This window comes from Elephantulus edwardii, unplaced genomic scaffold (genome assembly GCF_000299155.1).
Source record: "Elephantulus edwardii isolate Elephantulus edwardi_28Jun2011 unplaced genomic scaffold, EleEdw1.0 scaffold00090, whole genome shotgun sequence".
In the NCBI taxonomy this organism is placed as follows: domain Eukaryota; kingdom Metazoa; phylum Chordata; class Mammalia; order Macroscelidea; family Macroscelididae; genus Elephantulus; species Elephantulus edwardii.
The window spans coordinates 5,052,923-5,066,822 of NW_006399840.1; the positions used below are offsets into that span (position 1 = coordinate 5,052,923).

General features: G+C 38.6%; 1 protein-coding gene across 1 annotated transcript in view; it reads left to right on the forward strand.

Moving 5' to 3' along the window:
• LOC102872439 (centromere protein F-like) overlaps positions 1-13,900 on the forward strand; it is an 84,833-nt gene that overhangs the window by 67,177 nt on the left and 3,756 nt on the right. Inside the window, 4 exon segments of the mRNA XM_006890570.1 lie at positions 350-511; positions 4,476-4,638; positions 6,096-6,557; positions 8,736-8,908. Of these exon segments, the coding sequence (XP_006890632.1) occupies positions 350-511; positions 4,476-4,638; positions 6,096-6,557; positions 8,736-8,908 (960 nt within the window).

Here is a 13,900-nt window from a genome sequence, read left to right on the forward strand (position 1 = left end):
CACCAGTGGCTATGGATGAAGTCACAGGCGATTTTCAGCCAGCGCCGGATCTCCCAATATCATATTTAAATGTTAGTCATGAGCATGTAATCTTGCTTGGAGCTCTCGGTCATTGCACATTTTCATATAAATTCGCTTGTCCAGGCTGAGCTGATGACATCCAGAAGCTCCTCTGCTGTGTTGGTAATTTGTCATCCACCATGTTTCAAACCCTACCTTATTTAGATCTTTAGTACAGTTTTAACTTTCAGGAGAATAAAAGAGATGCAAAGGCTGCATGAAATGGTTTTGTTTTTCCTGTAATATTTTGAGTGGAGTCTCCTGGCTAAAGTACATTTTTCTATTCTAGCATGAAATGGAGATCCAGACTTACCAAGAGAAATTGACTTCCAAGGAGGAATGTCTTGGCTCACAGAAGTTGGAGATGGACCTTTTGAAGTCCAGTAAAGAGGAACTCACTAATACTTTAAAGGCTACCAATCAGATTTTAGAAGAATTGAAGAAAACCAAGGTATTTCTCATTTTTTCCATGATTTATAGTGTTTCCATACAGGTAATAGTTGTTGTTATTTATTGCCATCGAGTTAAACATGACTCATAGCGACCCTATGAACAAAAGACCTGAAGCCTTTCTATAACTATTGTCATTTCTCAAAATTCATAGTTTTCAGAGGCATGTTGTGTAGGAAGTGGATTAGATGCCACTCCTGCTTTCAAACATATCAAAAGTATACATTTTAATAACAAATGTGATATGACAACACACATAGCCAAACATTTTCTATTTCAACAGTTCTTACATGTTCATTTCTTTGATGTTGTTGTGTACCATAGTGTCAGAACCAATTCACAGTGGACCCTCCAGTGGATTTTCAGAGGCAGTTAATTGCACGGGAGTAGATTCTTTTGCAAACCACGTGTCTTCAGGATTGCAGCACAGCTTCTTGCCACTAGGCCACCAGAGTCCCGTTTCATTGATATTAACTGTGTCTCTTCTGCTATCTAAAACCATCACTTTTTTTTTTAATTGGTTTGCTTACAAAGTTCGTATACATTGTGTTTCACACTAGTCTTCATTCACATTGTGTTTCAATTAATTTACATTGGACCTTTCACACCATTACCCTGTCTTTTCGCCTAGATCCTTCCCCTTTTCCACCCACCAAAACTGTGCAGCCCTGTGACTTCGCCCCTCCCATCCTCATTTCTTGCTCGCCTCCCTTTGAGTTCCCTATACATGTTTTGATAGTTATCCTTCTATTTGTAGAATAATGGTCTTACATAGTATTTGTACTTAATGAGACTTTTAGTTCACTCAGCATCATGCTTCACTTACTTTTTTACAAAACTTTAATGACCCTTCATAGAAGCTCCATACCACTGAAGCACTTCTCCCTCAGTCCTCGATAACTGCAGAATTACTTTCGTCGCTATGTATTTGCACACTCTAGGTATTGCATATGGGTGAGATCCTACGGTATTTCTCCTTTTGTGTCTGACTTATTTCACTGAGCATAATGGTTTTCAGGCTGTTCCATGTGGTAGCATCTATTTGCTTTCCAGGTCAGATCCAACTCATAGAGAACATGTGTGCAAGAGAGAAAAAACACTGCCCAGGCCTGCGTCTTTCTTAGCAGTCACTGCCGTGTTTGAGCTATTGTTGCAGCTATTGTGTCATTCCTTTTCGTTGAAAGGTTTCCTTTTTTCCTCAGTGAACCTCAACTTTATTAAGCATGATGCCCTACTCCAGAGACTGACCTTTCCTGATAGCTGCCTAAAAGTTCATGAGACCAATTTTTTCCAACCCTGTTCTTAAAGAGCTTTCTCATTTTTTTTCTGTCCCAGACAAATGTGTTCATTCTTCTGACAGTGTTCTTTGCCAAATTGACCTTAATTCAAATCATTAATAAGTCTTTGTTCTTCTGTATTCATTATCCATTATGCTTTTTCACTTACGTACCATGTCTAAAATATACATTACTAATTGAATTGCATTTGTTCAGATCTCATTTTAATGAAGTTCTAGTTGATAAAACATTGTAAAAATTTAGTTAAGTGGATATCTTAGCAGCAGTTACTACCATTAGAAATAGGAGAGCCTAAAAGAACAAATTTGCTGCTAGGTAGCTGATAAATTATTTCAAAATGAAGCATGCAAAGATAAGATCCAGTAACATTTAGTTGCATCATAAATATGGTGTTTTGGGGGTCTTTTTAGATTTTTTAATAATTTGATCTTATGTTCATAATTCTTTCTCCAAAATTCTTAGTTGCTTTAGTTTCTTGTGTTTTTTAAAACAATTTATTTTGAAATTTTTTTTCCTCATTCATGATGTGTTTCTTGCAGTCATTCCCATACATTGTGTCTTATAAAATTAATCACCATTGATCTATGCCCACTATTACCCTGTCTTTTCAGAGCCCCACTGGATCTTTCCTAATTCCTTTATCCTCTCTATCCATCAGACTCTTAGGACCTCTTGATTTCCTCTCATCCATCCACATCCTCCACTTTCCTTTTTGGATGTACACATATGTCTTACTTGTTATCCTTCTAATTTTACAATAATGGTCTTATGCAGTAGTTGTCCTTATAAGTCTGTGTTAGTTCACTCAGTATAATGATCTCTAGCCTCTCCCATGTTATGTAGTATTTTTCTAAATCGTTTCTCCTGAGTGCTATTGTATTTCATTATCGGTTTTATGTACCACAATTTCTCAAGCATTCATTTGTTGATGGACATTTGAGTCATTTCCATATTCTTGTAATTGTGAGTAATGCTGCTGTGGACATCGGTATACAAATATCCGTAAGTGTTTCAGTTTTGTTTTCCTCGGAGGGAGTATATTCCTAACAGTGGAATAAATGGGTCATACGGAATTTCTTTATTCAGCTTTTTGAGGAAATGCCAGATTGCCTTCCGGAGTGGTTTTACCCTTTTACAATCCCACCAACACCACACCTTCTCACATCCTCTCCAGCATTGATTGTTTGCTGCCACCGGTACAGGAGTGACATGGTTTCTCATTGTGGTTTTTATTTGAATTTGTTTGCCAGGATTTTTATTTCTTAAGAGTAATGACTGAACGGTCATCAGGTCAAATCTACCAGCTTCTCTGTAAAGGAGAAAATGGGCAATCTCTTCTCTCAAAGATTTACAGCCTCAAAAACCTGGTTGAACATTGGTGTACAAATCTGTGCTTCAGTTCTCTTTTTCTCAGGGTATATATTACAAGTTGTGTAATAGCTGGGTCATACAGAATTTCTGTGTTCAGCTTTTTGAGGAAGCACCAAACTGCTTGCGGAGTGGTTGTATCGTTTTATAGTCCCACCAACAATGTATAAGAGTTCCTTTCTCGCCACATCCTTTCCGACATTTATTACTTGCTGCCCTGTTAAACTTTGCCACAGTTATGGAATGAGGTGGTACCTCATTATGGTTTTCATTTGTATCTCTTATTGCCAGTGATTTGGAGCATTTCTTCCTATTTGCCATTTGAATATCTTACTCTGAAAATTCTTTGCATGCTTTTTGTCCATTTTGTAATTGGGTTATCAGTCTTTCTTGTGGAGGCCCAACAGTATTCTGGAAACTTGTTAGGAGATTCTTGTCTGAGATGGTATTACCAAATGTTTGTTCCCAGTCTCTAGGTTTTCTTTTCATAGCAGCATTTTCTCCCATCGCAAGAGCATGGAAACCATAATTTCCAACCATAAATGAATGGAATGAGAAATTATGGCATATTCACACAGTGGAACACTATGCAGCACGCAGAAGCAATGGTTTTGCAAATTATTACCTAACTTATGAGGGGCTGGAGAGCGTTATGCTGAGTGAACTAACTCAGTCAGAGAGGCTGGAAGCAGAGGGATGAGGATGTGCAGGGGAAGGGGGGAGATTAATCATCAGGTTGTACAATTTGCTGGGTGGGGGAGTGAGGGAAATGGAAAGAATTTGTTCTTGAAAAGAATGTATTAGAATTTTGTAAATAAACTAGTAGAACATTTAAAAAAACTTAAACCCCAAAAACAACAAAACACAAAATCCTGATTGAGTATTGCTGTGTGCTGAAAACCACCTGACAGGAATGGGATTTTGCATTTTGGTCTTAGTTCTGTTGTAAAATGTATAGCACAAGATTAAAAATGGGAATAAAAAAAATCTTTTTGCTGAAAACTTTTGGCCCATGAAGAATATGTTTTTGAAAATATTCACCCTGTCTGCTGTATTTCACATTGGTAAGCATAGACCTTGCAGATTACTTAGAGGGCATATTTTAGTAACTGTAACGTGTTAATACTAAGAAAGGGTGTGACCAAAACATGTTTATGGGTGGACTTGGAAAATTTAATTTTTTTGTATCATTACAAAATGTTTTAGGTTTTTATGTTTTTAATGATCCTTTGTAATTACTTTGCTGTATGCTTATCAATAATTTCAAGGCTTTAAATGGAATCACCTTTTTTTTGGTAGCTGGACAATCTAAAATATATAGATCAATTAAAGAAGGAAAATGAACATACCAACGGGAAAATAAAATTGTTGATGAAATCCTGTAAACAGATGGAAGGAGAGAAGGAAACTTTACAGAAAGAACTGTCTCATCTTGAAGCTGCGCTGGAAAAGCAGAAAGCAGGTGGGCATTAACTGCACAGATGAGTCATCCTACATACAGTACGTGCCAGTGGTGGAATAGCATGTCAGATGTACATGGATAGCAGTGCTTTGTGAGTTCTGTGTTACAGAGAGGTACTTTTTGTAGCTTTCCATCTTCCACTTTCTAAATTTGCCTCTCCACTTGGACAATTAAGGATTTAGACTGAAGCCTGCATTTTGAAACAGAATTTTTATATCTTCTCCATAAATCACTTATAATTTGTTTTTGGGTAGTGAGTTTCTCCAAGAAGTGTTTTTCATGTCGCTGTTCATTTAAGTGGTTTCTGTATCAGAGGCAGACTGGTTTGTGAGCTGGTATTAGTCATTTGGACAAGTTTTTTTTTCTTCTTGGCCCATCTTTGTGGGTCAGCTAAGGAGGGACGTGACGGGGCCTTTATTTTGAGTCAGTGGCTGAAAGACAAAACTTTGCAGCTCACCTTTTCTCCGTTTCTGCTTCCAAATGAAATCCTCACACCATGGAGAGAGATTTTCTTGAGGACTGTGGCTGGCAAAACGACTCATTAAGTCTTCCCTCTGAATAGATGAGTGGTTCAGGGAGTCTTTCTAATGGCTTACTGTGAATCGTAACCACTAAAAGTTGACTTGGACATCCTACCTTTTATAATACTTCTCAGAGGCTTTTATTCTTGTCAGGAGCCATGGTGTCCACATGGTTGTTTTTGGTTTATGCTCCCCAGAGCTTTTAAAACTAGTTTTCTTCCTGTTTTTAAAAATCTTTACAACAGAACACTCTTATTCTTTATAGAATTTTAGATTGGCTCGCTTATAGTAGCAAGAATGGACTAGGGATATAGAGAAAATGAGTTCCTTCAGTCTTATCATATGAATGACTCTAGAGGAAATTTGACAGATTGGCGGACGTAAAGCTTGCCCAGGAAGAGGTCAGAATATGTGCCTTGGTGTTCTTAGAACTGGGTGCCATTGAGTTGATTGCAACTCATAGTAACCCAGCTTTGGGTAATGAATTGTCCTACATGAAAGCATACAACTGCTCCATCATATGTTCCTGATTGTAATCTTTATGGAAGCAAATTGCCAGATCTCTTCCTTGTAGAACCAGTAGGGGAATTTGAACTGCCATCCTTTTGGTTAGTTATTGTTACATACCATTGAGTCGGGAACCCACTCAGAGCTGACCTTCCAGTGGGTACTCAGAGACTAGAAATCACACAGGATGAGATTTTCCATCTTGCTCCCAGGGAGCAGCTGGTGGATTTGGGCTAGAGAGCAGCTTTTCACCATGAGGCAAAAAGCCAGTTTCTTAACTTGTGCCACAAGGACTCCTTGTACCATGATATGGTCGTTTCTCTTCAGATAAACCAACAATGAACAGAGCTAATATTTTTTCCTGTGATCAGTGTTTACTAGAAAAGCATCAAGTTACTTATGGATGCTGTATTACTTTGTTTTTGGTAGGTGCTGTTGTGGATGTTAATGCAGACGAATTAATGACTCAGATTAAAGAACTGAAGGAAACTCTTAAAGAAAAAACCAAGGAGGCAGATGAATGCTTGGACAAATACTGTTCTCTGCTGATAAGCCACGACAGTTTGGAGAAAGCTAAAGAGATGTTAGAAACACAGGTTGCCCGGCTGAGTTCTCGGCAGTCTAAATGTAACCTACTAAGTTCAGCTGTTCCAGAATCATCTCCAGTCCTGCCTGTTGCTGAAATGATGTTATCAGGTGGCCAAAATAAGACTTTAGGAAAGAGGCAGAGGTCCAGTGGAAGTAAGGAGCATGGTGGCAGATCAGCGCCTTCCACACCAGAAACCTCCTCTAAAAAGAGAAGGAAAGCCACCAGAAGTGGTAATCAGTTTGCAGAGGACACAGAAGGCACTGAGTATGTGCCAGAGGGGATGCCAGAGGTCGTAAAGAAAGGTATGTATCGTTTAAAAATAAAATTACTGGGCCATTTTGAAATTCCAGAATGTAAAGTTAAATCATGTATAAAGAGACAGGAGTGTGTATTTTCCAGCTATTACACAACATTTTTAAAAGAAAATTCACTTATAAATTGGTTTTATGTTTTTATGTGTGTGTATACATGATTTTTTTTATTCCTTTATTGTCAGTAAGAATAACTAGGATCTAGCTACTTAAGTTATACTATAAAAAGAATTGGTAAAGTTGAAATATAAGTGTAAGTATCTGTTTACAATTTAATGTTTCTATTTTGAAAACGGCCCGTGTCAAGTACACCCTTGTATCTTTGCTAGCTTGAGTCATATCTGACCTTGGCATTTAGATGATAGGTGAGTTGTGGATGGTACTGATGATGCTGGCTCCTTAGCTGGAATTACTTAGCATTTTTATTTTTATCTTTTTTTTAAAAAAATTATCTTTTTAAAAAAAATTATGAGTATGTATTGTGTGTGTTTAAGTTGTTACTATATACTGTTGGATCAGAACAGACTCATAGCTGCCCCTTCAGAAGATTTTCAGAAGCTTTAGATTTATAAGGGATGAAATTGCCCATCTTTCTCCTGGGAGCAGCAGCTGATGGATTCAAATTTTATGCCTTGGGGTTGACAGTGTAACTCCTTACCCTTAGGCCGCCAGAGTTCTCTACATACTTGGCAGTCAATAGGTACTGATTAAATAAACGAACATTTAGGAAGTAAATTTAATAGGACTTAGTTATTGATATGGATCCTGGTGGATTAGTAATAGTAGCTAATTTAGGCCACTGTGAGTTTTCAGTTTTTCTCCAAATTTCCCAGAGCTAAAAAATCACTACTTTGGTTAGCTCTTCATACTACACTGGTGTCTGTGTGATGTATACAGTTTTGCAGTATTCCTGAGATTTCTGCTCAGTTACAAAAGTCATAACACTTTCCTTTATGAAAGGAGACAGAACTATAAGAGTATATTGACTCTTAGTAAAGTCTGACTTTGAATCTGTCTCACCTGAGTTTAGAAACCATCCGTGGAATAGATTTGATGCTTTTGACACTAATGATTAGATAAGTTGTAGGGTGACATCAAGGCTATCATACAAGAAAGAAAACAAAATGGACCTCAGAAGAGACTCAGAAAATTGGAGTAGAACTTAGGTCAGAACAAAAAGATGTAGTAAAACAGATGAAAAATTTTCAAAGGAGAACTCGAGGTGACAAAGCAAAGTATATATAAATACGCAAGGAGCTAGAGTTAGAAAAAGAGGAAAAACATGCTCAGCATTTCTCAAGATGAAGGGAAGACGGTCATTCATGACTGTACCATAAATAACTGACACTGAACCATTTCAGGAAGTAGCTAATGATCAAGAACAAGTGCCGACGAAGAAGGAAGTCTAAGCTGCACTGAGTGTGTTGCCAAAAAAACGTGGTCCTAGGAATTGATGGAATACTAGTTGACCTGTTTCGACAAATGTGCACCCCTGGATGTGCTCACTGGTCTGTGCCAAGAAATTTGGATGAGATCCATATTTGCTCCTATTCCCAAAAAGGATTATCCAATAGAATGTATCAAGCATATCAGAGATGTTGCAGATAGCGCAGGATAAATTTCTTATCTATTATTTGTGGGGTCACTGTGAACGATTAATCTACTCACCAGCACCTAACAAGAATATCTCTCCTCAACCTGGTCTCTGAAGCGATGGTGGTCCTTAAACCTTATGTGGACAGCGTCCTTTAGTACCTGTTCTATTCTCCATCCTCACTTTTTAATTACAGACTTGTTTTTTTATTTTTCTTCCATTTTATTCCTTTCAATCCCAGTTTTAAATAGGGCATACTGGTATTCTTCAGAGTTTAGAAAACTAAAGTCAACCAAAACCTGTAGGAAAAAGAAGCAGTGCAAAATTGTTTTCCTCTCCTGTTTAAAGGTTTTGCTTCATTCCCATGGTACTTGCTTACATTTTTCATGAAGGGAGACTTGTTAGTTATCAGTTTGATGATTCTGAGAGCAACAGTGACATTAATCCATCATCCACTGTGATTAGAAGAAAGTGATTTTTTTGTTAAAACTTTACCTGGTTATCATTTATGGAAAGATTTGGACTGGCCTCCATTAAGATCTACCCCTGCTAACAGTGAACTTTTTTGCCTGCAGGTTTTGCTGATATCCCAACCGGTAAGACAAGTCCGTATGTGCTGCGGAGAACGACCATGGCCACCAGGACCAGCCCCCGCCTTTCTGCTCAGAAGTTAACCCCTGTAAGTCTCCAGAAAGAAAACCTTACAGAGCTCTCCAAACAAACAGCTGGTGGCAGCAGATCACAAAAGGTAAACCGTTGTGACCATTCCTGTACTGTTTGTAATGCAGAAATTGCAGTATATAATCTGAGGGTTGGACATAGCCTGCTCTGACTGGGGGACTCTGAGTCTTTAAAATCTGATCTTCTTTTTAATGTGTATTAATAAGTCAGCAAAGATAAAGAGTGGAAAGCAAGCCTGAGGACGGGCATGGCATTTTCCTGCTGCACAGCCTTATCTTTGCCCAAACAGACCACTGATAAATAGATAGGAAAGACAGTGTGAGAATGTCTCAAGCATTTCTGTAGCAAGATGTGAACAAGTACTTTACCTTTTGGCCACAGGTCTTGGACATTGCTTTGTTTCACACATTCTTCTTGTACCCATTTGCCCCACACAGCTGCTTGTTTTTTATGCTTTTATTAATCCTTCATTTTAAACAAAACCATATGTGTCAGTTGAAGTCTGTGCATGATTTTTCTATTATAAAACCTCCATTTTGATTGTTGAAGATAGGAATCTGAACTTGGTCACCTTTTGCTGCGTATTTGCAAGTAGCTTATTTAAAGTATAGCATTTGTTTAGCCTATTATTATTGTGCAGTTGGTTTTGACTTTTAGCGTACAGTGCAACTGCTCTATAAGACTTTATAGTGTGTAAAGTTTAGTGTTCAAAATTATTTTTCTGGCGCTGAATTTGACTTTGCCATTTGGATGGGCAGGAGTATGCAAATTGGGCATGTTAGCCTATCCATAAGGAAATTGACTAGGCTCTCCAGTCCCTAAGAGGATTGGTTAGTCTTGCCATTAAATTGAGTGGATTCAGCAGCAGAAGGAGGACCTTCCCTATGAGGAAAAACGCAAGTGAGAGGGCCTAGTGGACCTACAGCCTTGGAGGAAGCAGAGAGCCAGCATGAGATGATGCAATCCTGAAACTACTTATTCCCACCGGCCAGAGCCAGAGCCAAGCAATTGCTGCAGAAGGCCAAGGACTATAGTCTTCAGTGTGGGTTAGAGCTCAACATCAAGAAAATTAAGATTCTCACCACTGGGCAAGTTGACAATACCATGATAATATGGAGAAGAGATTTTTAACAATTTCATCTTGCTTGGTTCCACAATCAGTACTCTTGGAACCAGCAATCAAGAAATCAAAGACAAATTGCATTAGGAAAATATGCTTTCAGGGACTTCTCCAAAGTGCTGAAGAGCAACAGTGTCAGGCTAGAGATTAAGGTACACACAGTTCAGGCCATTACTTGTTTGTGTCAGAGAGCTGGACCGTGACCTAAGATGCCGGAGAGGAGTATTGAACATACCATGGACTGCCAAGAGAACTAACAGGTCTTTTCTGGAGAAGATGAAACCAGGTTTCTCCTTAGAGGATAGGATTTTGAGGCTCCATCTCATATACTTTGTGCATTTTGTAAGGAGGAACCAGTACTTGGGGAAGGACATCATGCTTGCAGAAGTAGAGGAACAGCCCAAGAGAGGAAGACCTTGGATAAGATGGATTGACAAAGTACTGAGGGTAGTTGTGTCAGAGGCAGTGAGATTGGCTCATGATAGCAGGTTAAGAACTATTGTGCATAGTGTCTCTGTGTTGTAGTTGACTCAGTAGCACTTAACCAACAACTTTGTTCTTCCTCATTTTTTTTAACTCTTACAGCAAGCAGCGTTATAAAAGGTTGAGGAAAGGAAAACTTAGATTTAACCCACTCCTTGTCATTTACCCTCTTATCTCAATCACACAGTCTTGCTGTGTCCACTGTAACAGTGTTTCTCAAACTGAAGACCACAGGGATATCCTTGAAAGTTGTTAGAATGCTTCTGGAATATTTAAAATTAGATATTTTAACACTGATAACTTGCCTGTCAGAGTTTAGGCGCAATCTGATTCTTCTGAGCTAGCAGACCAAACTATGAATTTGTAACCCCTATTCATGTATAATCTTGTGTAAATGAATAGGCATGTTCCCCAGCAGAATTTTGAGTATCAGAATACAAAAACATTGGTAATTAGTGGTATCAAAATGACAACCAATCTGTATATTTACATTTGTTGGCATTTAAGAGCTATTGGCATTAAAGAATTTAAAAACCAGTTGCCCTCAATTTGACCTTTTAACCTCATGTATGATAGCATAGAAGCCCATTCCATAGGATTTTCAGTGCCTGATTTTATGGAATACATTGTCAACACATTTCTTCCAAACCACTTTTGAGTGAAATTGAACTTTCAGCCTTTTGGATGGTAACCAAGTGTCTTGACCATGTGTACTACCCATGGATTCAAAGAAATTTATGTCTTGTTTTAAGTTTATAACTTATAAAAGTGCTTTATGAATTCAGGAAGGAGGCAACAAGAGCTATAGGCTTTATCATTCATAAGATGGGCTTTTAAAATTACTTGTATTAGAAATATTCTATCACTTTGTGCCATCTGTTTCTTTCCTCCCCTTTCCACTACCTCTGCACCTTCATCACCACTCACTCAACTTTGGCTTTAACATTTGAGCTCCATCAAAGGCAATGTACAACTGGAGAAATCGGTATTTCCTTTCAATTTATACAAATACATATAAATAAAGAAAAATCTACACTTGAGTATGTACCAGAAGAGACCTTGACTTTCCATGGCTATAGAACAGTTCCATCTAACCAGTGCCATAAAGAGTAAAGCTCCCACACAGGACCAAAGTCAAGAGTCACATTTGGATTTTGGTGTACTTGCTGCCACCAGGTCGATTGTGAACCATAGCAGCTCTGTGAGATAGGCTACAACTGTCCCATTGATCTCTAGGTCATAAGTGTTTGTGGGAACAAACCATTACATCCTTTCCTTCAACCCTGTGCCCCCAGGACACCTTCAACCCTGTGCCTCCAGCACCTTCAACCCTGTCCCTCTAGGACCTCCCTTCTTAAATTATAGGCGTGCCATTTTCTTAAATGGGTGACTCAGCTCTTACTTGACCAGTAGTCAGTGCTCATACCTCCTTGCCTGTCTTACTGCTGTGAGGATCAATTGAACTATTTGTCTGACTCTGTGAAAGCATGAAAAACAGCACACATAGCTGGTACTTGCATGATCTAATAGCAGTTCACTTTGTTGTAATTGCTTATTTATGCATCTGTCCTCTAATTTACAGAATGAGTTCTCTGAGGTTATGTGTTTTGTGATTCACCTGTATCGTTAGTGTCACTACAGGGTCTAAAAGTTGACTAGAAAAAAAGCTGTTAATCTTGTCCTGATGGAACTGTAATAATAGTTGCTTCAAAGTATGTTAGGAAGTCATCTTATGAAATTACCACCTGGGCTGCTTTTTTTTCCTTGTAAAGAATTGATGATAAAAGCAGTCTGCATGATATTTAAGCTTATTCTCTGAGAAAAGAGTTTTGCACACTAGGGGGCCTGCTCTCCACACTGCTTTTGAATCTGGTTGCTGTGGAATAGTGGATTTGTATTCTGTGCATTAGCTCCCAGCTGCTCAGTGGCACCAGTAGGTAGGAATTGCCAGGCAGTTTTGTGTACCTCTGGAGATGAAGGAGGAGCTGATCTTGAGAGATTCCATGGCTAGAATCAAACACATCAAAACTAGGCCTACTGGTTTCTAATTCCCACGTCTTGTAAAATGCTTGCCTTATCCATTAATCTTATTTCATCACTCAGCTTTAAAAATAATGAACACAGTCCTATTTCCTAAAGCAGTTGCTTAGAAATTCAGGATTATGAGCTCTTCCCTAATGTGACTGGCTTTTTTAGAGAAGTAATTCTATTTAGCAGCGCTTTAATAACATTGTATATATTCAAAGGATAAAAAGGGGTAAAATGTAGATGAGGTGAAGGTCATTCTCTACTCTGCCCCTGGGGAGCTTCTGATGCTGAGGACGAAGGCAGTCAGAGATTGAGTGCAGCCTGGATCTCCTGAGTCCAGGCCCAGTGGTCTGTACCAGAGACACAGCCACCAGGCTGCCGTCTTGTGTAAAAGACAGCCTGCAGCATCCACATTTCTTTTTCCATGTGAAATTAATTCTCACTGACCCTCCCCGGACACTTCCTTTCCTCAGTGGGGCAGCTGATAGCATTTGGAAGATGTATAGCATGTGAATGCACTCGTTGCTTTAAATATTTAAATACTTGGTTAATTTTATTTGGAGGTAATAGAAGTGTGGAGCATTGTTGGTTCAGTGTCATATTCTTCCAAAAGGGAGATTTGACTTCCAGCGAACACATTCACCAGTGGAAGCTTTCTTCTTGTTCTCATGCTGAACTTCAGCAGAGCTTTCAAATTAAGATGCGGAAGAAAGTCCTGACTTCCTAAAATGAGCCAGTGAAAAATTGTAGAGATCACAGTGATTCAGTCTGCAGCCAATCACAGAATAGCATGGGACTGGACAGCATTTTCTTCTTTTTGTTATTACAGTGAGGTGTGAGCTGCTTTGACCAATTCTGATAACTATGGTTTTTCCCAATTTAGTTTTGGAGAAGTTGAGTCTAGAGAGGAGATATAAAAAAGGGGAAGTGGTACTGTGATAACACTGCTTACAGCAAAAATAGGAACCAGGGCCAGTAAAATGTTTTTCTTCTTTTCTCTCCATTTTACATGGACAGTAATTTTCTGTTGAGTTTTGTCTTTTGCAGGCTGCTGCTTTTAAGTGTCCTGCATGTAATCTGCTATAGAGGCAATCTTTCCATGATTTGATCTGTTGGCCAGATTCACTGTTTTCTGTAATGAAAAGTATTTAACTGCTTTTTAAAACCACATACTTCCTATGGAAAGAATATAAATGGAAAAATAATTTCCGTGAGTTTTTTTCTTTTTCTTCAGAAGGAGGGCACTGGAAGCCAGTTGCTCAGGGAGTGGGTTTTCGGTCACATACTTCTCAGCATCTGCACTGAGATGCTCATAGTGCTCACTGAGGACCCTCTTCTTCCTGAACTTTCTCCACTCTTTTTGCTTATGTGAAACTTTTTTCTACTGTTTTGTTCCCCTTTTTTTTATGACCTTGTGTCTGATTTTCA